Here is a 25,870-nt window from a genome sequence, read left to right as displayed (position 1 = left end):
CAGTTGAAGGTTTTATTGTTTTCAGTTTTGCTATCATAACTATCCCAAGCACGACCATTACATGACCTTCCTATGGGACAAAGGACAGCAGACTACAGGGAATTCTATTATTAAAAATCAACTTTTTAGATAAAAGAAAAATAAACATCAGAAAGAATATGGCATACATCAAAGAATCTCTCAAGTCAACATTTTTTGGACAACTTCTGGCACAAAGGTCACCCTTGGAAGAATGAAGTCGATCAATGCTTTTGTGCTTCTTCTGGAGGTGGCTTTATTTTCTAACATGCAGCATTATGTAAAGACATTCAAGGGTGAAAGCATTAAGAAAATAGATCTGGAGAAGACCTTTCCCTAGATGTGGTCTTTGGAACTGACAGCCCCTCTGTCAGCTCCATCCCCTTGGTGGCAGCGTGCAGGAAAATGCCCGACCCATCCACTCGGGTACTTACTATTCCCCCAGGAAATAAGCTCATGAGCTGCTCCGTAGCCCTGGCATCTCCTCAAGCATGACAGGTTCATAGTTTAATCCGTATCAATCCCAAGATGAACATATCCAAGAGGCAGAGATAATTGTGGATAATCTTTCCTGGCTCTAGACAGTGCATACAGGAGGTAAATAATCCATACCATCCATAAAGGTGAAACAGAAAGCCCCACTGGTGCACAGGCCTCGCTCTTGGACCCATGTGAAGGACAGTGAGACCCTGACCGTATCTCCTGCATCCCACTCTCCAAAGAACCGTGGATTGCAACTGTACCTGGTCCTAGCTCAGCTCTGTGAGGTGAGGGAAGACTTCTTGTTCACCTCGTCCCGATCTGCAAGGAACGACCAACAACCCCGCCTCTACAACGAAACAAAAATACTTGTCCAAACGATTTTTACCTTCCCTCCTCAGCAGGGAATTGTATGTAGCTGACACACCTAACCTTGTAGAAGTTCTCTTTGGCCACGAAGCTTGGAAGCCTTCTACCCCGGTCATCCACGAGGAAATCCAGCCAGCACTTACAGACACCTCTATGTGACTGTGATGGTACACCGTAGGAATGGCAGCCTGAGTCCCCTGTTTGTCTCAGGGTATCAATAATTATTACTACAGCTCTTGAAGATCTTATTAACGGCCAACACAACTAAACTGCACTGTCCTTCTGTAGATTAATGTTTAATAAAGTTACAACCTCTGTCTATTTACCATAAACCCATCTCTCCTGTATGAAAGCTTAGTGGACCAGCAGTGAATAGTTTTGATACTGTTGTTATTTTCCCATGATTTCCATTTCAGTCATTGCAATGTGGAATTGGCTCTCATTATTCGAATCGCCACTGACGCTTAGGTTGAGACTAAATAGACGCCTTTCTTTCTATTTCAACCTATGGCATTTCTGAAGGAATCGACTGTTAAAACATGATAGACATTTATTTAATTGCTTTCTGAGCAAATCCTAAGCCATACAACAGCAGAGAGGCCAAGAAGAGAAAATCTTTGGGTTTTACTGACATTTCAGAACATTATGATTAGATGAGACCTTGAGACATCTGCGCGTTAGTTAATGGTTGTTCTGCTTTTATGTATAATGACCTGTTTCTTATAGAAAAGCTAATATCTATAAATTTTTCATTTGCTGCCTAGAGATTTCAATAAAAACTAAGAGACTTGAATTCAGTGTGTGTTTCATATATCAAATTATTACTGTAAGGATTTTTTTCAACTGCTTAAAAATGGTCATATACAGAGAATGTACTGCCTCTCAAAAAAATAGGTTCTGCTCGATGAGAAATACTGTTTAGTATACAAAGGCTTCTTAGTTTTGTAATGTTTTTAGCTCTGCTCATTATTAGATTAATAACCCTGAAACCTGTAGCATTAAACATAAAAAAAAAAAATCCATCTTGTTTGAGCCACTGTTACACCAGGAGATGAGTCCATGTGCATGTATTACATATATCATCCCAGCTGTCAGAGGAGGGCTCTCATGTTTAAGTGATTTAAGATTATGGATCAGAGGCCACTTGCTTCTCCTTAAGTAATAATAATAAATATGCTAATGCTTTTAGTGTCATTGTTAATTCCTTATTTGTGAACACTCAGAGACGGGCTGAAGCGCTGTGGTTTGAAGACAGGATTTGAAGATGAGCTATTCCTAAGGAGAAGCGGCAAGCCAGGACTGTGTGCTTAAGGCATCATCACTTCAGTGTGACAGAACAAGTCACACATACAAGGACAACAGACTGGGAATTTAAGACAAAGTTCTGTTTGGGGCAGCTTGCTCTCATGAGCAGCAGGGATTAGATCTTCATTTAATTTCCTCCATGCTATCCTCCACTTTGCCTTCAGTTACTGTCTAAGAACTTATCCTTACCAGTTTTCGTCAGGATCTTCTTTGGGACTACACATTGAATGTGTCATTCAAGGACAGATATTTGAGATCTGACTCAACAAATCTACACAGGTTAAGCAGCAGTAATTCCAATCAAGTTATTAACTTATATTTTAATTCCAAGCATATTAAAATCTTTAATTATCAAACACACACACATGTTTATTTTTACTCCACCAAATTGCTAGGATTGTTCATCACTATAGGAACCTACTGTAACACTCATATAAGAAATTTCATTCTTTGTTAGTACATTAACCTTCTTGTTCTTTGAATTTGGATTTCAAAACAAAGCCATTTCAACATGCTGAGTGACTGAATGAAACGTGTTACAAATTTGTGGCAAATGATGTTGCAAAACACATTCCAGTGTGACAATGCAGATATATTTGGAACAGTTTAGGATGTAATGCTGGATGTTAGGTTGAAAAACATCCTTGGATGATGGAAACTGAGCTGTCTGATGGAAACTGAAAAGTTAAGAAATTCCTCACTAATTATCATGTGTCATGAGCACACGTGTTTTGCAAGATAAAAAGAAGCTTATTGAAAAGTTCATAAAAATTATGCAGAATGGGAAATCATGTGATGCAAAGATATCCAGACAACAGACTGGTCAGAATCGCATTACTGGAGCTTTGAAAACTAGACTGGAAGAAACCCCTAAGGTCACGTCCAGGCTGTCAGCCAAAGCAGTGCAGAGAAGCAATTCAAGACCTGGGATAATAATCCCCTATTCCAACCTATGCTGGAGCACTCTCTGGATTTAGCAGCTCACCTGCAGGTGCAATATAGCCCCACTAGCCCCACTGTGTCTACCAGTAATAAATCTGACTTAAGCCTGTGTACCTTGGAGGTCCCTACAGTGCACTCCCATCCATTTTCTGCTCTAGGCTTAGTACAGATGGATTCAATTTAAATGCAGAGGGTCTTACAACCGGGCTTGAAGGGGTAATGAAGGAACTAATGCAAGAGACACGATCCACCCTACATGGCTAGTCTCTGGGACTGTACCACTGTTTCTATAATTTTTCAGCTGGGATTTACAACGTTTTCTCATTTGTTTTGGTGAAGCACATCAAAACACCTTCCTGAGTGGAGACAAAGGTAGGAAAGCTGCCTGGCTATGACACAGCTTTCCACCCTTTGCTAAAACAAATCCTGACTTTGGCTAAGGTTCTGCAGCTGAAAGCAAACTGCCCGATCCTTACACTTGTACAGACACAGGGATGCTCAGTGCGGGCACTACAGGCCGCTGGTGCTGTTGCTTTTGCAGACTTGCAGGCTGTAAGGGATACAAAATACCAAAATATTCAAACCGGTGCTCAAGTTCTTACGTTTATCTTGTCTCTGTTCTTCTGTAACATGGACTTTTCTGGGAAGTTTGATTAGATGCAACTACAGATGTCCAGATGCGGAGGTTCCTGAAATCCTTCCACTGTTTTAAATAGGTTTTGGATCCAGGCCTAAGTTTAGGCAAGTCTTTACCAAGGGAAAATTGTTAAAAACCTAAGTCACAGATTTTACAGCCGTATTAATTATCTAGCTAAGCAGCCACTACTATCTTACAGACCAGAGAACACTGCTTAACATGAGTCGAAGACTATGGCTCTAACTGCATTTTTATAATCTATAAAACCGGACATGCGGAAACTATGGAAGGAAATTTCAGTAATTAAAGCATAGGTTCTCCTAATTAACTGCAAAGCATCATTAAAATTTAATGAAACTGTAGTGGAATAATACAGGAATCTGGCTTAACTGCAAGGAGATAAATGCAAATGAAAGTTGAATTTTCACATGGTTTTGAGATTACACAATAGGACTGAATGCATTTACAGTAGTTTACAACATAAAAGTTCACTTTTAACACTATGAATCAGCATTGGGAAGTTAGGGTATTAGTGTATAAGAAGTTAACATATTAAAGAATGTGGCATACTGAAGCACAAGATTCAAAGAAATCAAAATCTTTGTTGCTTAACATAGTTGTATTTGTGATGGTAAACCATATTCCACAGCAGATGATTAATAAGATAACTGCTGTTGCATTGGCATGATGTAAGACTTTATTTTTCAGTGTAGCGACCTCATCTTGGCATATCTGAACAAGCTGCATCATCATTGCATACTCTGTACTAGATTCAACTGAAGCAAGAACTTCAAAGCTCTGCAAGCACTAGACATTTCAACATATTAATCTGCCATGAACTTCCTCACCCTCCCTTGGACACTTGCTTTTTAAGCTCTTAGGAGGGAAATCTTCATGGAAACTGAAGCTTGAAAGCCTAATTTCAACTGATGCATATCAGGTCCACAGAAGCCACAGGAGCATCACTGATCTCCACTGACCAAAAATCTAGACCTAAAACTGTTATATCTTGCTTACATTCAAGGTATTGCAGATGAAAACCTTCCCATCTGACTTCAGCTCTCTAAAATATCCAAGGCTATACAGACTTACTGCACATACCATGGAGAAAGAGAGGCGCTGCGGACACTCACATGGTCTGTCCTGGCACACAATGAATCACTCTCCGAAGACGACCTTCTTCTTTAATCAGCTTTTGAAGAAACTTAAATGACCTGTCCTTTCTGAGGGCTAAAGTTCTGTAGGACTTCTACCCTGCATGGCTGCCAGCAGCATCACATTTTCTGTATCTACCTACCAAAGGCCTTACGTTCTAGTCGAGAGATTTTAGCTCAAGGAGATCAATCTCTACTGCCATTAAATCCTATACTAATTATGCTGATGGACATGTCGATGTCCTGGGCATCAGCATAGGTCCAAGCCAAACAAACTCATTTCATTGCAACTCACAGATGCCAATACTTTTCTGACTAGTACTGATGTAGGTTAGACACCAAATTATGTTCTCGGACTAATTTGAAGACCAATTTCCCGTTGATTTCAATAGTTAAATACATTAAAATTATTTAATATTTAGGCAGAGTAAGACTGGGAAGCAGTAAACATACACCATAATGAAAAATAAAGGCATATTTGGAAAGCAGCAAAACAGTCCTTTTTAAAACATCCCTATTTTTGATCCAAACAAAATGTAATAATGGAGCAGCATGCAGTTAAGAAATTGTTAGTAAGTTACATGCTGTTATAAAGTCCTCTTTCAAAGAAAGTACATAATGGACTCTTCCTATCTAAATTGTTACCTCATGTACTCATACCTTCTCTGTGTCAATTCCTTTAGACATGGACCAGGTTGAGACAATATAATCCATGACTCTTTCACTAAGGCCTTTGGGGACTTGATACAATTTTAGGAAATCTCTCACATTGTTCAGCATCTCATGGTATCGGTTGGTGTTGGCATACATTTGCTGGAAAATGGTGGTGACGTTTCCAAAAATAGTTGCATAAAGAAGAGCTGAAAAAAACCAAAAGTAATTAAAAATAAATATGTATGCTCCAGTAAATGCTAATCATAATTCAAGGATAATGTAAAAAAAATTATGTACGGTTACAAATTATTGCAAATGCAAAGGCATAAACTGAAAATTTCTATTTATGCACACACTCTCACACACATACATGTACAAAGTTATTTACTGAATTTACCCACACAGCTCATACAGCTACTCAGTGTGCATTAATTTACAAAATCAGTCATACAGATAATGTCCACACATGGAGTTATTTAAAAACAGCCGGTGCATTTTAGCTTTATATCCTATACTAATCCAAACTAATTTTAAAATCTAGCTTCAGCATGCCAGTAAACCTTGAAGGCACTATCCGAAGAATCATGTGGACCTCCTGTAACATTGACTCAGCTTGCACATTCTATGAGTAGCGAATGGCCTCAGTCCCAAAGAAGAAATGAAACTGAGAATAAAGGAACTTGGGAAGCCTGGCAAAGATATCTGTACAAATGGGGTCCTGTGTCCACAGCCAAGATACGCACAAGAAAGATTCAGAGTGGCATTTCACAGCCCAATTTCACAGCCAACCCCAGCAGATGATTTGGGTATGCCATGACAACTCTAGATGCCCATCACTAATGATTCCAAAGGGAGAAAAATTCAATTAGTGAACAATAGAAAGTCCCTTGGTTGAGGGCATGTTACTAGGGCAGGAGAAGGACACAGCAGAGTAGGAAGCACTACCTCAAACCTTCCCTTCCAGCTTGATTCTCCCTTTCCAAACATGCCACTGTTACTGGTATGCTCAGCCAGCTGAGTTGTGCAACACCAAAGAATGACCTCTCATGTTCAAGAAAATCACAGGTTTTAAGTAAGCCTGTCCAACCAAAAAGGCACCAACCTCACTGTACTATTAAAAGTGTAATACAGTGGACACTATTTGATGGAGACCAGTCAATTTCTGAAGCCTACGTTAGGCAAAGCATTTAAGCAAAACCTGAAATGGACACCTTTACTAGCTCTGTCTTGACTAGTGGTGGACTGAAAGATGCTCAAAGTCAAGCAAGTTTAAGGTGCCTTATTGAGTTACAATGTAATTATTCCTCCAAACAAGCTTGCAAGCAAGCCCAAAATGACATCCTTCCATGCAATATTACAGATTTTGCAGAAAAGAGAATTATTCTGATATCTCATAATACCAATGTGTGGCAATATTTCTGCTCTTGACATTATCAAATACACAGAAATGTGCCTGACATTTTTAATAATCTTTGCCCGGAGGTACTTTATAGCAGAACGCAGCTATGCATTTCCATATTGCTTTTTTGAAAAACAACTGCAGCCTACAAATGGCAAGAAATAATCCACTGTGAAAGGAAAAAATGCCTTCCATCTCTTGGTGCATAATATCTTCCCTCTACACAACACATTCCTACCTCATTCCAGAAAACTCACTTTTTTTCATACTAATTTACCACTGTTTCATACTAATTTACTATTGTTCATCCCCCTATTTGAGAGGTGGCATTTTTTAAGAAACATGGTGTTTCCTAAAACCATTCTAATAGAAAAAATTTCCTTCCATTTCTCATGGTGTTTTTTACTACATCCATGCAAAAATTAGATGCTGAAGTTCATCAGAAATATGACATTAATTGTTTTATCAAAGTCTTAGGATTTTCCATCTCAACACACCAGATCATATCAAACAAGGTCACACAATGTGCAGCAAAGATGAGCACCAGGTTTTAGAAAACACAACAGATCAATACAGTATGTAAAGTCCAGAAATAAAGCTTTTTGCAAGAGCAGGATTTTTTCCTTGCTTTACTGATTGCTGTATCTTATCACACTGAAAGGTTTTCTTTACCTCTGTATCCATTCAGTTATATATCAACACTCACAGTATAAGAGTATGTGAACTATAAAAAAGTCTAGATGGATGAATGCCACCTGACTTTTTTCTTTCTTCTTTTTTCAGCTTTCTCTGCTCATTTGGACTTTTGTAGTAGGACAAACTTGATGAAGTATCACTTCTTCTAAGTGCAACATCCCTTATCCTTCTGAAGAACTGTTGTTGATTTATCATGAACTCAGCTCATCAGATATGTGAGTGTACAACATCTCTTGTCTTGCCCTCTCATGTTAGATGCACATACAAATTACTGTGACTATAAATGTAGAGAGAAGCCATAACTGTCCCCAGAACACTGCCTGTCTGCATAAGTAAAATTTATGCAAGCCTGTAACTACAGCTAGACTGCACATGCAATTACAATGCATACAACTGGCCATGCAAATGACACAGATGACACGCTGATTGGAAATGTGGCACAGTGCTCTGTAAGGCTGAGAAAAGAGAGATACAACTCTGACACCAGCCAGGCTGGAAACAGCTAAGAATGCCATAGTGAAAACAGCTTGCCTGAAGCAACTGGCACATGTTATCTCCTCTGCAAAAAAAAAATGACTCTTTGGTAGAGACAATTTGTAGAAAGCACATGGCCAGAAGAGAAAATGTAGTTCTGTACCTCCCAATACAGGGGTCCTGGAACACTCTACTTAAAAAGATTATGTTTGTTCAAGAAATAAAGGACAGAATAAGTCATTGGATTAAGCCTGCAAAATTGCTGAAACCATTACCCAGCAGTACCTCACTACACCAGAATTCACAAGCCTACATGCGATAGAGTGCGCACAGGCAAAACAGCATTATTCCTCGGTTGGAAATCAAAGCCTTCCTTTCTCTCCTACTGGAAATGGTAAAGACATCTAAATATTCCACTTCCCTTACAGGTTTCTGCATGGAGGGCCTCTGGCAAACATTTAAAGGGAACCTTAGATCTTTGCAGCTTTGAAGCTGTGCCTCAAAGACTAACCTCACTCATGGTGCTTCCCTACACCACCGCTGGCAGCTGCTGGAACCAGTTGGCTGTTTTTTTGGGGACAGCACATTTTTCATAATTTGACATGGAAAATCCACCTCTCTGCAAATCAACCCCCCAACCCTGTTCTCTATATGATACCTAGAAAAGGGGGTCACTTTAGAAAAACCACTAGTATTTATGGGTTTGCAGGTCTTGGTACGGAACAAAACAAGTTTGCACAGATAATGAAATAATAAATATATAAATAAAATAGCTTGCATTGCATTTGCATCTGCTATGACACTCCTCTACAGGGAAAGTGTCCTCTGCTTGGGAGGGTCTAAAGAGAAGAGGTTAGGGTCCCTTGAAAATACAAGCTACCTGCCTTTGCTCTTCCCCACTGAACTTCAGGCTGGCATAATTGCATTAGCTGCAAATACATCAGAGGTGGGACAAAACAGACGGGTGAGCTAGATCTGCTCCTCAGTTGGCAGAGGTATCTCAGCTCAGTGAACCAACCACCTCCAGAGCATGTGGGATCCCCTGTGCACAGTTGCACACATGCAGGCACGTACACAAGCACATGCTGGCGAGCATCTAATGCTGCTGTTGCCTTTCTCAGCCTCAAAACGTCTAAGGCTTTCCATCAATGACCCTTAGTGCTTGTAATTAACAAACAAAGATCTCTCAGAGCACCCCTATTTAATGAGCAAATATTGAAGTGCCAAGTGTGAACCTTACCCTTCACATTAAAAAAAAAAAAAAAATGGCAGAGGAGTATGACTGAGGGCATTTCACTTTTGCTGTATTTTCATTATGTTTGGCAGGTGGCACTGGCAGTAAAGATCATTTGTACGAGGTTCTGAAGGAAATAAAATACTGTCCCTCTCTTGACAATAAAAGGATTTAAACAACCTCTAAAGAAATCTCTAAAGGTATATACACACTCTATGGTTCAATTTAGTCTGTTTACAAGAAAGGAGTTGTTGAGCCTGGAGAAGAGAAGGCTCCGGGGAGACCTTGTAGCAGCCTTCTGGTACCTAAAGGGGCCGACAAGGAAGCTGGAGAGGGACTTTTTACAAGAAAACGAAGAGATAGAACAAGGGATAATGGCTTTAAACTGAAAGAGGGTAGATTTACATTAGATATTAGGAAGAAAATCTCACTGTGAGGGTGCTGAGGCACTGGCACAGGCTTCCCAGAGCAGCTGTGGATGCCTCATCCCTGGGGGTGCTCAGGGCCAGGCTGGATGGGGCTTGGAGCAACCTGGTCTGCTGGAAGGGGTCCCTGCCCATGGCAGGGGGATGGAACTAGATGGCCTTTAAGGTCCCTTCCAACCCAAACTATTCTGTGATTCTATGATGGGACAAAGGCTGAAGGTAAAATTACCCAATTTCTTGAAATGACTGGTTAGGTCAAACTGCATTTATTCACCCTCTCTTTAATGACTTGCATTTCTCCAGATCTTTCCTGTTATGTTCCTACAGTCATGCAGCATTCATTTACTTAATTGTGTGTGTAAATCTGGAACAGTTTTAGAGAGACTTCATAGTCTTTTCATAGAGATCAATTTGATATAATGATGCAGAAATATTTTTTCTCAGTCCTAAAGGGGAGGTAGGTGGTTCAACTTTATTCTAATTTTTATTTTTACTCTTCAGTGTTGAAAAATCTCCCCTAAATTATACACAAGGGTAAGTGTTATATATTTTTTAATATAAAATGTGTGTTACTATATTTGTAAATACTTAAAACATTTTTGAATGATTTAGCAATAGTGTTACATAAATCTTTTTGTCTGCTTAAAACCAAGGAACTTTCTAAAAAAATGTGACTCAGAGTTACCTAAATTATCCCATAACATTTCAGATCTCTTAGTATCCTGACCATATGCTAAATATGTCCAGATAGAAATATCTGCCTTTAGGAACTAAAGGCTTGATTGAGAGACCTAATTTTCCCTATGGCCTGCTCTGTGTTAAAGTATTACTAATCTAAGCATATACAATATGCCTCTAAACTGTAATTATAAAGAAGATTAGAGATGTGGGTGTCAGTCTCTTCTCCCAAGTAACAAGCGATAAGACAAGAAATGATCTCAAGTTGCACCAGGGGAGGTTTAGATTGGATATTAAGAAAAATTTCTTCACTGAAAGGGTGGTCAGGCATTGGAACAGGCTGCCCAAGGAGGTGGTTGTGGCAACATCCTTGGAGGTATTCAAAAGACATGTAGATGTGGTGCTCTAGGGACATGGTGCAGTGGTGGGCTTGGCAGTGCTGGATTAATGATTGGACTCGATCTTAAAGGTCTTTTCCAACCTAAATGATTCTATCCTGGGAAAATATGGATATTAACTTTCACATGCTGAGGCTAGCTGCAACTTCTTCAATGAATTTTTGGAATTAGGTATTCCTGTAAAGCCATTAGATTAATATTAAAGCTAGATCATTCAGGAGACATTTGATGCAAGCTCCAATATATCTATACTAGATAGAATTAGATATAAGCCCAGTAACCCAAATATCTGATTTTTTTATTTTAAAAGCTGAGCAGTGTTTCGTTACTTCTTTCCACCTCACTTTAACACATTTGATTATATTGCAAAACGCTTGCAGGCCCTGTTGGGTGCAACACCTGGCAGCAACAGTGCACTGTCCGTCTCCTAAGTCCAACAGCCTCGCTGAGCTGCAGTCCACCGCAATAAACAGCTTTCTCCCAATCCATCAACCTTATTCAACAAAGTGTATTACTTGGAAGAAAATAAACCTTCTAATCCCCCTCCCTTTCACTGTTTCATAGCACTTTTTTGATGCCTGCGCCATCCTGTCCCGCAGCCTCAGCCTCCCACCTCCACCGTGCAGAGACAGACCTGCCTGCCAACTGTGCTAATGAAAGCACCCACACAACCCCATGATTTTACAGGTCTTTAAAAGGTCAATTTTGATTTTGAATCCTTGGCCCCAGTAAATATTGTGCTGTTAAAATACACTCCCCTACTCCAGTAATGCTGACATCAGTTTTACATCAGTGTTCAGTGTCCTAAATACAACTACTCTCCATTTACAGGGAGGAGACATCAACACCAGAGCGTACTAGCTTTCAAATTTCACTTCCAAAAGTACCCAAAGTAAAAACACAATCTTTCCTTCAGTTACCCCTGCAGTCTTATCAGTGTACTGTCCCATGCCACATAATCCAAGGTATTTATCCTCCCTTAAGCCCCAACAATGCATTGTTATGCCCACTTTGCAGAGGAGAAGGTAATGGGCAAAGGTCTGGATTCAGCAGTGAACTTCAGCTCTGAACTTCTCACCAAAATCATCTGACCACTGAAATCAGGGGGGAGTTGGATGCAATTGTGTCTAGGTGAATGCACACCATGGCCAGTCTGATTGTATCATCACTGTGGCCTATAGGCTCTACATACAGTGCCTGAGACATATGTTCCATACGGCCAGGGCAACAAGGTGGTGGCCATCCATGCATTCCTGTATCCCATACTGCACTCACAGAAGATGCACAGCTCCTCCATGGGTCCAGCTGACATTCACCCCTTTTTTCCTGACCCAACAACCTTTCTGACACTATAGTAACGCAAACTCTAAATTAAGAGGATAGTGATAATAAAGACAGGTCTGTAAAATCCTTGTTAACAGTGATGAGAAATTTGTTTGATGAGAACTAAATAATTATGTAATTAGGAAGATCATCAGTAGTAAACTGTAGAAATTCACCCTCTCTGTTCTTCCCTTTATAGGGGACACACTTTGCACAGCAGAGTAGAACAGCTGCTTTGGAGGCAGTTAGGCATTTTGCATACTTCGTGCATAAATTTCTAGGAAAATAAGGGCTTTCAACTACACTTGTAGAGTCACTAATTTTTATTAGTGGAATTGGGAGCTTTTTTCATGAGAGCACTTAGCTAATGGAAAATGTTTACTTTAAAGCTCCAATGCCTCTCCAACAAGCAAATGTGATGAGCTGACTAGCTACAGTTTTGCATGCAGTTGCAATCCAAGACTGGCTGAATTGGTACTGTAAAACATAGTCTTAAATTAAGGCTACCACTGTTCCCAGCTAACAGTGTGTTTGGCTTCTAGCCATGACGAAGCGATGGACACGAGCTGAAGCTGACTAAGGTTACTCAACGGCATAGACAACAAAATTACACGTTGCCCCCCCGAGGATGAGGGTCCAAGGGCTGCCTGGGTCTGAGGATGCAGATGCTAAGCAACCTGAAATCACAGTTCACACGCAACATCGTCCCTGCTCAACATCCCCTACCACAGCCACCCCATGTTACTAGGTCACTCTGTTCATTCACCTGAGAAACAGTGCTACCCATCAGAAATACAGCCCAGCGCAGGTTCAGTGGTCTCCTCTTGGCATTTGGGTGCAATTTCCTGCATTTTCTTTCAACTTGAAAGCTTTATGTGCCTTCGGGCTGCTAGAGTCTGCTTCTCCCTCACAATATTATTCAAGGTGTTAGGCATCTTATGGGAAGGCACAGCCTGGAAAATGGCTGCAATTACACAACAGGCAGCAGGGCAAACAGCATTACCCTGTGTTAACTGAGTGGCAAAACCTCACTTTGCCTGAAAAACCTGTATCTTGTAGTTATGGGGCCTTAATCCTGGAAACTTTCCCTAAGAGCTCTGGAGTAAGAAGCTCAGAGTTAGGACTTTTTCTACGTATTTCATATGCAGTGGAAGTTGGTTTAATGCGTCACAGCTTTCAGTGGTAACAAAATTGGGGGAGGAATATTTAAGTTTCCATTTATAAGAATGGTATGACAAACACAGAGAATAGCTAACTAGGGAAATGAGCTAAAGCATTTCTTATACTAATGCTTCGTCATTCCTGTTTCTTCAGAAATTCATCACCTCCTTACCAAACCCAGCATTTCACATGCTGCATGAAGTCCTGTGCAGTGGTAAATGTTAATTACAACACAATCACTTCCCTAAAGAAATTACGTGGGGGCAGAAGGAAAGTGAACAGGCATAAGGTGACCAGAATTCATTAGAATTATGTTCACCATAAATGCCAGCAACCCCATGCCTCTAGCACTTCGCTTCATTCCTTATTTATCATTTTCTCCATATTGAATATTATCTTCAACATTGCCTCATTTCCATGCAAATCTCTCTAGTATTTCCGAAAAATCTGAATTGTGCCTGTCATACAATCATCTACCCATCACATAAATCTTTCTCTTTCCTTTCTCCATCAAAGAAATGAGAAAGGTGCTTTCCCAGGGTGCTGTCTTTACTGTTATTATTGGCCAGTGCTGACACCTGTGGACCAAACCCACCCCATGTGCCCTCCTCACCGTGTCAAAACTGTCACCAGTAACAAGCACAAGATGCAAAGGGTCTCCAGCACTACTGAACGGAAGCACAGGAACCAAAAGGATCATCTCCAAAAAAAAGTTCTCTGAGCAAAGTTGGCAGCTGTCAGTATTACAAGTGTGAAACAATTTGACAGCTTGTTGTTGGATTTGAGCTGTGAGGGTTTTTTTCTGTTGTTGATTTTTTTTCTTTAATATTTTTAAGGGAATTTTTTAGTGGGACACCAAGCTCTTGTCACGTTAAGATGAACCCAGGATAGCAATGTTGCTGGAGGCAAGACGCCAGAACATCACTTGCACACTAAGGAACACCATCTAAATTGCCTGTCTTGTTAAAATATATAGGAAATTTGTAAACACACCTTCAAAGTACTGGACCGCACTAAAATATGTCTCTAGCTCTCTGTTCCTTTGTTATTTCTTTCTGCATATGCCAGTGTAAAAGTTTCTATTGTATAAATCTATGTGTTGGTGTGTTTTAGATACTCACAAATATACATATATATACATGTATGTACATATGATACACCTGTATGTAAGTGTAAAGGTGAACATACAATATGAATAGGCTCAGACTCCGCAGCTACTAATTTTCCTTTCAGTCTTCTAATCTGCTCATGCTTTCTACTTCTTTCAAATCTAACTTTGCTTATTCATTTAATTAAACATTCAATTTTTATCTCAGCCCAATTAATAAGAATGGATTTGGGACAATTAGACAAATGATTCCAAACATAAAACACAGGCATAGCCTTGAGAAGTGTGGTAAACACACCTGTTAGCATTAACAGTGCATGCTTATACAAGATTCACCTGAAAATAATGAGAGCAAACGCAGGTAAAGCAATGCGGCTTCTGTTTGGTAGTTCCTTCTTTCTGTATTTTAATTCAGTAGCCTGAACTCCGTGTGAGGATAGATTTTTGTATGTAATTATAGGGTATTTTTAGGAATAAAAGGAACAAAATAAAGTACTTGCCTGTTAATATGAAAAGCTTCAAATTTGGAGGTCATGTTTGCATCCTGTTATTTTCAGAATAATTCTACTTTGTAAAATGTCTACAAAACTGGCCTCATTGAACTGAACAATAATGTTTCTTACCCACCTAAGTCATCTACAGAACCACCTTCCCTCTAATTCTCAGTCCTGCAAATTCAGCATCTCTGGACAGAGCTGAGCAAAATTTTGTTAACCTGAATTTTCTATGTGATGCTGACAGACTATCTCAAATTAAATTTGCCTGCCTTCCCTGAAGTGTTTGCACTAAAACCAAGGGGGGGAAAAATACAATTCCACAAAAAGTTGAAACAATTCACCTCCAGGTTTTATAAAGCTAAAATAATTCATAGCAAAACATTTTTCCTCCAGTCTTTTGATTTTAAACCTTTGAAAGTTGAACAATGGAAGAAAATCCCATTTTGATGCAAAAAATGTCTTAACAGCTTAAGAAAAACCGGAACATTCATTATCTTCATACACACACACACAAATCTATATTTTAATGGAATATTTTCCACAGAACCAAACCATGAGTTCCTAGCACACTGCTAGTAATCAGGGCCAATGCAAACCCCTTATTGCCCAGTTTATTAGCACCAGGTTTCCATGTTATCAGAGCATTTGTGCACATGGCCGCTGTGAAGCCTGCTCCCCACTCCCACTAAAGGCAACGCCTGGGCAGGCTGCCGCTCAGGGCTGGACCTCTTAGGGTTTGTTGGAATGATGCTGGTTTTGTCTATAAAAAAAAAAAAAAATATCACACTAATAATTTCAGGCTTTCAAGGTGAATTAACTTTACTCTGCTTTGATTATCCACTTTGGGAACCTGTCCTTCATTGCAGTATTTATTTAACAGTGGCAGATGCTGAGCTGTCACTGAGCCTGACAGCTCCTTCAGAGCTTCCTCGGTGGTTGTCTTGTAAAACAGTCAATAGCCAAGTGAAACCTAACTGCAAAAACAAGCACGTTTCCCACTTTTATACTCTATGAAATCAAGTGTGCCACTTTCTACTGCATCCTTCTGGGAGGAGGGGGGAGGAAAATGTTGGTCTCTTAATTTAGCACTCAGCACTATTAATTAACCCTTTACATATTCAAAGTACATCCATTCCCCCAGCCCTGACACATCAATGGGACCATGTTTTTGGTCACAGGTCTGTGGCTTTGCTGTCACTCACCACCCACCATGAAGCCACTTCTCACCAGCAGAGAAGTGACTTCTTTGGGGAAGATACTAGTATGAATGCACTCAGTGAGAGGGTTTAGTCTCCTAGACAATGTCAATTTGAATCCCAGTATATTTGGGTAGTTTTTACGACACTTGAGAGAACGTATATGGTCCTAGGAAGATGCTGTCCACATTCACCTTTGCAAGTGCAACTGTTCTGCTGAAGAGCAATGGCATGGCAAAATGGCAGGCAGCACCCTAAATATATTTTTGCATTGTCTATCAGAGGATCACAAACCCCAAGAGTAATAACTGCACATCAGCACTCCACAGGTTACAAGCAGACATGTTTTCAAATGAAACAAGAGCTGTCTAAATGCTGTATGAAACACAGGACCTCCACCTCTTTCCACCACCACAGCTCTCCTTCACTCCCTTCTCCATAATACCAAGAATAAAAACCCTAATGGAAGCATTGCTAGCCATTGATGCTCTCCTGATAGAAGTGGTTTGAGAATATTCAACAGAACAAAAGATTGCATACATTGGCAAACTAAAACAAACAAAACAAGTCTGGCTTTCGTTTCAGCCTCTGTGCATGTATTGCTGAACTCTCCATGACTATGTGAGACTGGAAAAGTGCCTTTATTTCCTGGCAGAAGCTCCTGGATCTTTCCTCCTCTCTGTCCAACTCCTTCTGATCAGCACTTGTATCTATCTGATTACCTCTCTGTTTTCTTGCTCACTATTCCAGGAAGGAGATGCTGGAATTAGATTTGTTGCATTTCCATTCCTACATTAACACTAATTTCACTGAAGTCAATGAAATTACACTGACGTCTGTAGAGTATCTGAGGCGAATAATTGAGTGCATTTTATTACTTTCCTTTGACATCCTTGCAGTTGTTTTGTAGCATTTTTTAAATGTCTGTTTCACTAAAATCCACTGCTCCTGGATGCTGCAGTGGTGTTACTCTCTTTGGAATGATGGTGTTCTTGTTGTAAAGAGATGTGCACAGCGACAGAAGTGGCACACAGCATCACACCAACTGACCATCTAAACCAAAACCCTTCCTCTGCAGCCCATTCCAGGATAAAAATATGAGAAAGAGGGTGTACAGGGCACCTCTGCTCTGGGCTACTCCTTCCAGATTTCCACAAACCCATTTCTAAATTCTAAATTTCTAAACTGCCCACTGCATCCAGACCATGGTAGGTATTAGCCACCGACCAGACATCTCCACCAGGAATATTTAATCCTCTCCACAGATTAATTTCTGTTTTTTCTTGCCACAATCTTACGTGACAAAGTATTTTGTTGTGCTATTCTACAAGTCTAGTGGCCCTAGCCTTTATACTGGCCACCCCCAGCTCCCCTTCTGAGACAGTGAGTAATCCTCTCCACCTCCTATGCACCACTCTTGATTTTTGTAAGCCATCCTCCACCGCATTTTCTCAGTTGTGAAAAGGCCTTCTCTATTTGATCTCTCCTTCTGAGAAAGTCACTCCATGCTTCATGCTTGTCACCTTTTAGACACCCATTTTAGTCTTACAAAATCCTGTTGTAGAACTGTGCATTGTGGTGCAACAACATGCATTTCAATTACTTGCCTAGAAATTATATTTACCTTTTTTTGACTGGCACTGAATATTGCACTGATATTTTCAGGGAACTATCTACAGTAACAGTCAGATGTCTTTCCTTGAGTGGTAACTGCTAATTTAGAAACCATTATTGTATAGGTATAGCTAGCTATTTTTTGCCTACGTGTATTGATTTACATGTACTGACACTGAATTTCATCTGTCCTTTTCACAATAGCTTCTGTGGTGGGATTGCTATATCAAACCAGAAACTCTAATTTCAGGATTAAGCAGAAAAAAGACCTGCAGCACAAAGGAGAAAAGCTGCACTTAGATAGAACTACGAGGTAAAGAATAAAAAACATCTGGGCAAAATTGCACTGTTTCTTACATTTTTTTAGGTTTATGTTAGTACCATGGCTTAGGTCCCAGTAATTGGGAAGATTTTATCATCTTTCTACTACAAGCAGGAGCAGGGAAAACATAGGCAAAGCTGTTCATCCTTGGATTTTATCCCAGAGTGACTAAGCCAACCCTAAAAGTCCAGTGAAAATAAATGAGAGAATTCACAGAATAAAAATGTAAAGATGTGACACAACATTTATAACTATTATGGGCTGTCCCTTGAATATTAACGCTTTAGCAGCAAGAGTAAGGATTAATTTCTAAAATACATGTCTGACCCTCCAGTTTGGCAATCCCAGTGTCACACATGCCATTAATGACACTGAGCAGCTATTGCCTATTCAAGTAACAGGGAGATCAGCTATGAACACGGTAGGTTAATTTAAGCGGTCTTGATGCCTTTGATGTTTTTTGTTCATATGCTGATAGCTGAAGGAATTACTGCAGTGTTTCTCCCCACACTTATTTTGCCAATATATGAAGCATCCTCAGTTGCTTCTCAGCTGTTACAAGGCACTAATAACTGGGCGGGTATGTCATTAATCTCCTTTGTTAGGGGCAATGACATCTTAAATTATACATAGAATAGGAATTGTACATGGAATAGGGAGTTTGAGAGTATTCTCAGTTTTTTTGGTCCCTCTGCATTAATGACCTAAACCAGCCAGTGCTATTCATATCTGCAGGTATCATACACATTCAGTTGTTCCTACCACTGACTACTTCTGTAAGAAACTGTTGTTAAGCCTCGCAGGATGAAGTTTTCAAACCCAATGAAAATGAAATTCAAGCCATTTATATTAGCACAACTTTCCAGGTCTTCTAGTCTGCTTATTCCCAAGCCTCTGCAGTATGGTACATTAATTTTATACTGAACTATCAATTGTAGTTACCTTTGCAAAGCTGTTGTCCTTACATTTTTTATTCAGTTTTGCAAACGTGATCCCAACAGAGTTCATTTTATTCCCCACAGCTGTTTGATCAAATTGCAAGTATCTCCTTTAATCTTTTCAGGCATTCAGATTTGTTATCTATGTAGCAGAGCCTCTTCATCTCCTCTAATGATGGCTTGGGAGAAACAATCTTTCACATATTTCTCATTTTATGCAAGTGTTTATTCCTGCAAGTATATACTAGTAAGCATAACATCAAAACATATTTACCTAACCTAAATAAAAATACTTTGAATCAAATTAGCAAGCTAACCGGCTTTGGTACTTAATGATATTAATCTGAACTCATTTTTCCCAGAGGTTTTGGTCCATAATTCACTGAGGTCAATGGAAAGTAGCTGCTGATGTTAGTAAGTTTTAGGGTCAGCAATAAACAGGTATGTCTATCTTGTCCACTGAGAATCTGTATCGAAAATTTCCCAAAGGCAGGGCAAAGGCCTTTGGGAAACTATTTTGATTTTCTTCATGTCTATTCATAGTAAGAATTAGTAGTAAGTGTAGTGCTAGTAATAACAGTAATAATATTACAACCGCTCTGTATTTGACATTTATGCATACATTTTACAAAGAAAGATATATTATTCAATTTTGTTACTTAATTTCTCTCTGTTCTATTTTTCATTGGAAAACTGAGAATGAAATATTTTGTAAAATTGATAAATTTGTTGGTTTTAAAAATTATTATTCCCCATTTTATTATTTATCTGGGGTTTTTTTACAGAAATAGGATAAAGTTTAGCAAAAAAAATGAGAGAAAGTAACATCTGTGGGTTTTCTTAATCTGAATTTGTAGTTGTGAAAGTAGAAACACAATGTCTGTACCATAGTCTACTTTTTCCATCATCAAAGTGAAGTCTTAAAAACAAAATAACATTTCCACTCATTTTAAAAAAACCTTTCCAACAGAAAACAAAGACAAAGATTTTTCCCCAGTTTCTTTCTAGTTTAAAAAAAAATATCTAAACAGCACAGTAAAAGCATAAGCAACAGACTTCTCTGTTATCTTGAAAACAGGGACATACTAGTTGGAAAGTAAGACAAAAATGTTGTGTATATTTTTTCTTCAAAATATGTAGTTTTCAATAAAAATACATTTTCAACAAAACTAAGGGGTTTTCTGAATACTTTCCATATTATCTGAATAAATTTCCACCACAATTTCTTTCACTTTCTGATAAATTGCCTCCATTTCTTCTTCCTTTCCACATATTCTTTCAGCCTTCACTGAAGTCTTCCAGAAGTGATAATAGCATATTTTTTGTTTCTAGAAGCTTAGCTGCCCCTCACCTGACATCACACTAAGCTGTTTTTCCTCATTTTACTCAATGTTATTCCTATTTATTTAACTTAATTAATAAGATGCCTCCTCTGGGTAGAGCTGGCTGCCATGACACTGTAAAAAATTACTCTGTATTTCTCCATCCCTGGATTTTTCTGAAGAATTTATACAGTGCACCTTGCTTTCACCAACTCCTCAGCTTCGCACACATCCGTAAAAAGTAATCCATGGTCTAGCCCTTGCAGCCTGGTTTCATTGGAATAACAGGAATATTTTTTTTTTTCATAATGTTTTCTCCTTCTATTAATACTGGCCAAGATCGGAAAACTTTACAGAATTGTAAAATTTTTTAGGTTGGAAAAGACCTTTGAAATAGTTGAATCCAACCGTTAACTAGCACTGCCAAGCCCACCACTCAACCATGTCCCCAAGCACCATATCTACACGTCTTTTAAATACCTCCAGGGATGGTGCGTCCACCACCTCCCTGGGCAGCCTGTGCCAGTGCTCGACCACCCTTTTGGTGAAGAAATTCGTCCTGATACCCAACCTAAACCTCCCCTGGCACAGCCCGAGGCCATTGCCTCTTGTCCCACCACTCCTTATCTGGGAGAAGACACTGACCCCACCTGCCTACAGCCCCTGCCAGGCAGCTGCAGAGCCATAGGGTCCCCCCCCAGCCTCCTCTTCTCCAGGCTCAACCCCCCCAGCTCCCCCAGCCGCCCCCCATCAGCCTGGTGCCCCAGCCCCTTCCCCAGCCCCTGCCCGGCTCCGCACACGCTCCAGCCCCTCCATGTCTCTCCCGCAGTGAGGGGCCCAACGCTGAACCCGCCATTCCAGGTGCAGCCCCACCGGTGCCCGGCGCAGGGGGACGGGCACTGCCCCGGCCCTGCCGGCCGCGCCGCTTCAGACACAAGCCACGATGCTGCTGGCCCCCTCGGCCACCCGGGCACGCTGGGGGCTCATGCCCAGCCGGCCACTGACCAGCCCCCCCAGGCCCTTTCCCCCCAGGCAGCTCCCAGCCCCCTGCCCCAGCTGCCGGGGGCTGGTGTGACCCAGGGGCAGGGCCCGGCACGGGGCCGGGGTGACCCTCGCACCACCGGCCCGGGCCCCTCGCACGGCCTGCCCAGCCCCCCCCTGCAGAGCCCCCTGCCCCCCCCGCAGGTCAGCGCTGCCCCCAGCCCGGTGCCCCCCGCACACTGACCGCGGGAGCCTCGACCCCTCGCCCAGACCGGGACAAAGCCCCGGAACAGGCCTGGCCCCAGCGCTGAGCCCTGGGGACACCCCCTGTGCCCGGCCGCCAGCGGGAGGTGACCCCATTCCCCACCACGCTCTGGGCTCGGCCCTCAGCCGGCTTTTCACCCAGCGAGCAGCACCCCCGGCCCGGCCACCCGCTGCCCCTTTCTCCAGCAGAACGCTGCGGGGAACGGCGTCAAAGGCTGTACTGAGGTCCAGGGGGGACACCACCCACTGCCCTTCCACCATCCACTGGGGTCACCTTCTCACAGAAGGAGATCGGGTCCATCAAGCCAGACCTGCCTCTCATAACCCCGCGCTGGCTGGGCCCGATCCCCGGCTGTCCTGCACGTGCCGTGTGATGGCACCCAGGGTGATCTGCTCCATAACCTTCCCGGCACCGAGGCCGGCCTGACAGGGCTGTAGTTGCCCGAATCCTCCTTCCACAGCCCTTCTTTAGACGGGTGTCACATCTGATGACTTCCAGTCAACCAGGACCTCCCCAGTTAGCCAGGAGTGCTGATAAATGGTGGAGAGTGGCTCTGTGAGCACTTGTGCCAGCTCCCTCCGTACCCTCAGGTGGATCCCATCCAGCCCCAGAGACCTGTGTGTGTCTAACTGGTGTAAAAAGTTCCTGACCATTTCCCCTTGGATTATGGGGACTTCATTCTGCTCCCCATCCCTGTTTTCCAGCTCAGGGGTTCTGCTGTAGCACTACACACCTTTGTCACACAAAGCACCATTAGTTCAGCTGCCAAATGGCAAGCTCTTATCACAGGGGACTTTTTACTGAAGGAATCATAGTTAACTGCCTTGCCAGCTTCTGCCCTGCTGCTCCTACTAGAGTTAGTAGGGATACCAAAGACTCACGGTGGCTTAAGGACAAAGCTCTCCCTGGTTTCTCTAACCTGCCCACCCATGGAGCTCCACTCCCACCACCCTGAGGGATGGGGAGCAGCATCAGGAAAGAGGTAAAACTTGAGGGCTGAGATAAGAACAAGTCAATAACTGTTCAACAAGTAAAAAAATAACAACGATTGTAATAAATAGGAGAGAGGAATAAAATCCAAAGGGAAGGGAAAAAAGAAAATTGATGCACAATACCGTTGCCCACCCTCCACTAACTGATGCCCAGCCAGTCCCCACACAGCCATCGGCAGGCACCAGCCAACTCCCCCCCATTTATATACCGAGCATGATGGTCTATGGTATAGAATATCCCTTTGGCTGGTTCGGGTCAGCTGTCCTGGCTCTGCTCCCTCCCAGCTTCTCGTGCCCCTCCAGCCCTCTCACTGGCAGGGCCTGAGAAACTGAAAACATGAGTAAGCAACAACCAAAACCATCAGTGCGTTATCAACATTGTTCTCACACCAATTCCAAAACACAGCACTGTACCAGCTACTAAGTACTTCTATCCCAGCCCAAACCAGGACACTCCAACTACATCTTTCTTCTCAAATTCAGCCAAAACACAGGCAGAGAATATACCTTTCTACATCTGCCATCACCTTCCATGAGCCACCACCACCACACGTTCAGTTGAGCAGGATGGGCAGCTCCTGTGGCACAACAGCTACGATTGCCCGCATGCTGGCCTCAACTCATACCATACCTATGTTTGGATTTGATGATCTTAAAGGTTTTTTCAAACCTAAATGATTCTATGATTCTATGTCTACACCTGCACTGTAACACAGAAGTCAAGGCACTGCCAGGCAGAGGCATGACTCCTGCACAAGTTTCCAGACAGCAAAACACAAGTAATTCAACAGCAATGATTGACCTTATAGGCAACCGCCTCCCTAATGATATGTTTTGAAGGCACCCACAAAGAAGGGAAGTTTCCAGGTGTCCTTCTAGCATCTCTGTGACCATGTGTGAACCTCCTCCACAACATGAGGAACAACGTACTTACCTGAAAATGTAATGAGTCCCTGCTAAAGGAAGAGGTACCACAGGCTGCTCAGAGGTAGGACCACCCTGACAGTGGAGGGATTCTGATAGACTGGCAAGGCAAAGGGTCTTGGAAGTGAAGGCAAATAGACTATGCTCGATGTGACAAACCAAAAGTGCCCAGTGGAAAGCAACAAGCAGTGAGGTGGCACAGGCACAATACCATCAGCATAAGGCATCTCAGGCAGGTATGACTTTGATGGGACCCAAGCTCAGGGGAAAAAAAGCTGGAGCCTAAGGCTAAAGTTTCAGGCAACCTTCTAATTACAGCAATATTATTAGAGACGGCAAATTTCAGAACAGATGTTAATGGCTTGAGATGTTTCAAAGGCCCTGGAGCTCTTAACAGCTGCAGAAGGAGGAGCGCATTGAAGGGACCTCCTGCAAACAGCAGGGACACAGTAAGGATATCCAGAAGAAGCTGAAATCCCTCCCAGGTGAGTGGTCCTTGCCAGAAGTCCCCACTCACCTTTGGCAACCCCAACTCCTCCTGTCTGGCCCCTAAGTCACCCCAAAACTCAGTCCTGATCTCCTCACAATCTCCCCTACCTCATGGCCCAGACCTTTCCAATCAGGACATTTGTCTGAAAACACAAAATGAAGCCAAAGCATGTTAAATACACACCAAGCAGCATTAACAGCTCCATCTCTACAGTCCATTTTGGACAAGATTTAGGCAGTGATCACACTGCATGTATTGCAGTACTCTGGACAATTATGCACAATTTAGAGGATCACAGTTCATACCTAAGGCAGTCTGAAATTTACAGCACAGACAATCCTTGTAGTATATCTGTCCTTGTGAAAGTTGCTAGCAAAACAGAGTATTAGCTACATCCATTGTTTTTATTTACACACACCACTAGAGCTCTGGTTCTGTTCTTCAAAACTATGTACTTAATACTGCAGAACTGATACGCATTGGAAATAACCAAGCTTTTTATGTTAAGAAAACATTAATTTATTTTCATTTTTATATTATTAACAAACTTGCTGAATGAAACCTGCCTTTGTTGTTGCTGATGATGATTCATCCACAAGACTAGGATAAGAAGCTAACAAAATCTAAACTAACAAGTCAGATATAAGAAATTGCCTCTGAAGTTCTTGATGTTATCTCCATTTCACACTTCAGAGACATAAAGCTATTATTAAATTTATTTTTTAATTATTGTTTTTAGAAGATTCATGCCAGATTCAAGGACCAATTTATTTACCGAATGTATTTATTTTCATTTATGAAAGACTTTTCCGAGTGCTCTAACCAAAGTAACAACAAATTTAAATTCTCAAAAGCTACTATTTACTGATTATAATTAGTAAGAGCTTGCCCATCTCACGTCTCATTTACACAAAATGAATGTATTAGTCCACTTCCAGGTTTGTCCTCTACAAACAGTCAATCAGCCAGTGCTAAGTACTTTAAAGAACATATACTGGGAGGGACTGAGTAGAGGATGAGAAATGATCCTTTCAACCCTGCCTGGAACCAAGAGACAATTTAAGCAAGCCTGTGTCCACCCCACAAATCTCCTTCTGCCTCAGGCAGACATAGAGTCATTAATTGCTCCATAATTAGGCAAGACCAAAGAAATGAATGTCACTGAGCAGAGTCAGTGCAGCATACATGGCAGAGCACATCCCCGTACGCCCCCCCTCATTAACAGCTACTGAAGCCAACAGGCTGCAGAAAACCATCCAGTACGGCCATAAAAAAAAACATCTCAGTGGAAAGGGAAGCTGCCAAAGACATGCAAAAATGCACATTAGTCAGCTTACCATATACTCACTGGGAAAATGAGCCAACAAATGCAGAAAAGCAAAAGTTTTCTTTATCTACAGCTCTTTTCAGTGATCTCTGACTGCAAAAGCTGTAGGTCTGGTCCCATTCCTGAGCTGGTGGCCAGGCTGTTTCACTCTATCTCCAGCTATTACTAGAAAAAGTAATTTTGCCACTGTCTTTTCCAGGGACAGTTCGAAATTCAGATTTTTTGGGTTTGTTTTTTTTTTTTTTTTTTTTGTGGTTCGTTTTGGTGGTGTTGCTGCTTTTTGCCACAAAGCTTGATATTTACCCCCTTTAGCCTCAAAAAACATGCAGAGATTGATATGGCTCAGATTTTCTCTCTCTCAGGAAACTCTGATTTTGAGACCAAACTGGAACAAAAGAATAATTTTTAGATTTAAACACTGGGGGTAGGTGGGTGTGGACTGTAGCAATAGGAATTAAAATTAAATCATTTTGCACTATTTTATATGGCATTAGGTAACACTAAAGAATAAAAAACTCAAAGCAAAGTATGCTTAATGACAAAATTG

General features: G+C 41.4%; 1 protein-coding gene across 1 annotated transcript in view; it reads right to left on the bottom strand.

Annotated features, from left to right (window-relative positions):
• KCNH5 (potassium voltage-gated channel subfamily H member 5) overlaps positions 1–25,870 on the bottom strand; it is a 160,162-nt gene that overhangs the window by 46,848 nt on the left and 87,444 nt on the right. Inside the window, exon 8 of the mRNA XM_040602321.1 lies at positions 5,566–5,765. Coding sequence (XP_040458255.1) covers positions 5,566–5,765 — 200 coding nt within the window. The remainder of the gene's footprint in view (positions 1–5,565; positions 5,766–25,870) is intronic.

The sequence above is a fragment of the Falco naumanni genome, chromosome 7, assembly GCF_017639655.2.
Source record: "Falco naumanni isolate bFalNau1 chromosome 7, bFalNau1.pat, whole genome shotgun sequence".
In the NCBI taxonomy this organism is placed as follows: domain Eukaryota; kingdom Metazoa; phylum Chordata; class Aves; order Falconiformes; family Falconidae; genus Falco; species Falco naumanni.
Note: the sequence above shows the minus strand (reverse complement) of the source record. Positions and strands in the feature narration are given on the sequence as shown.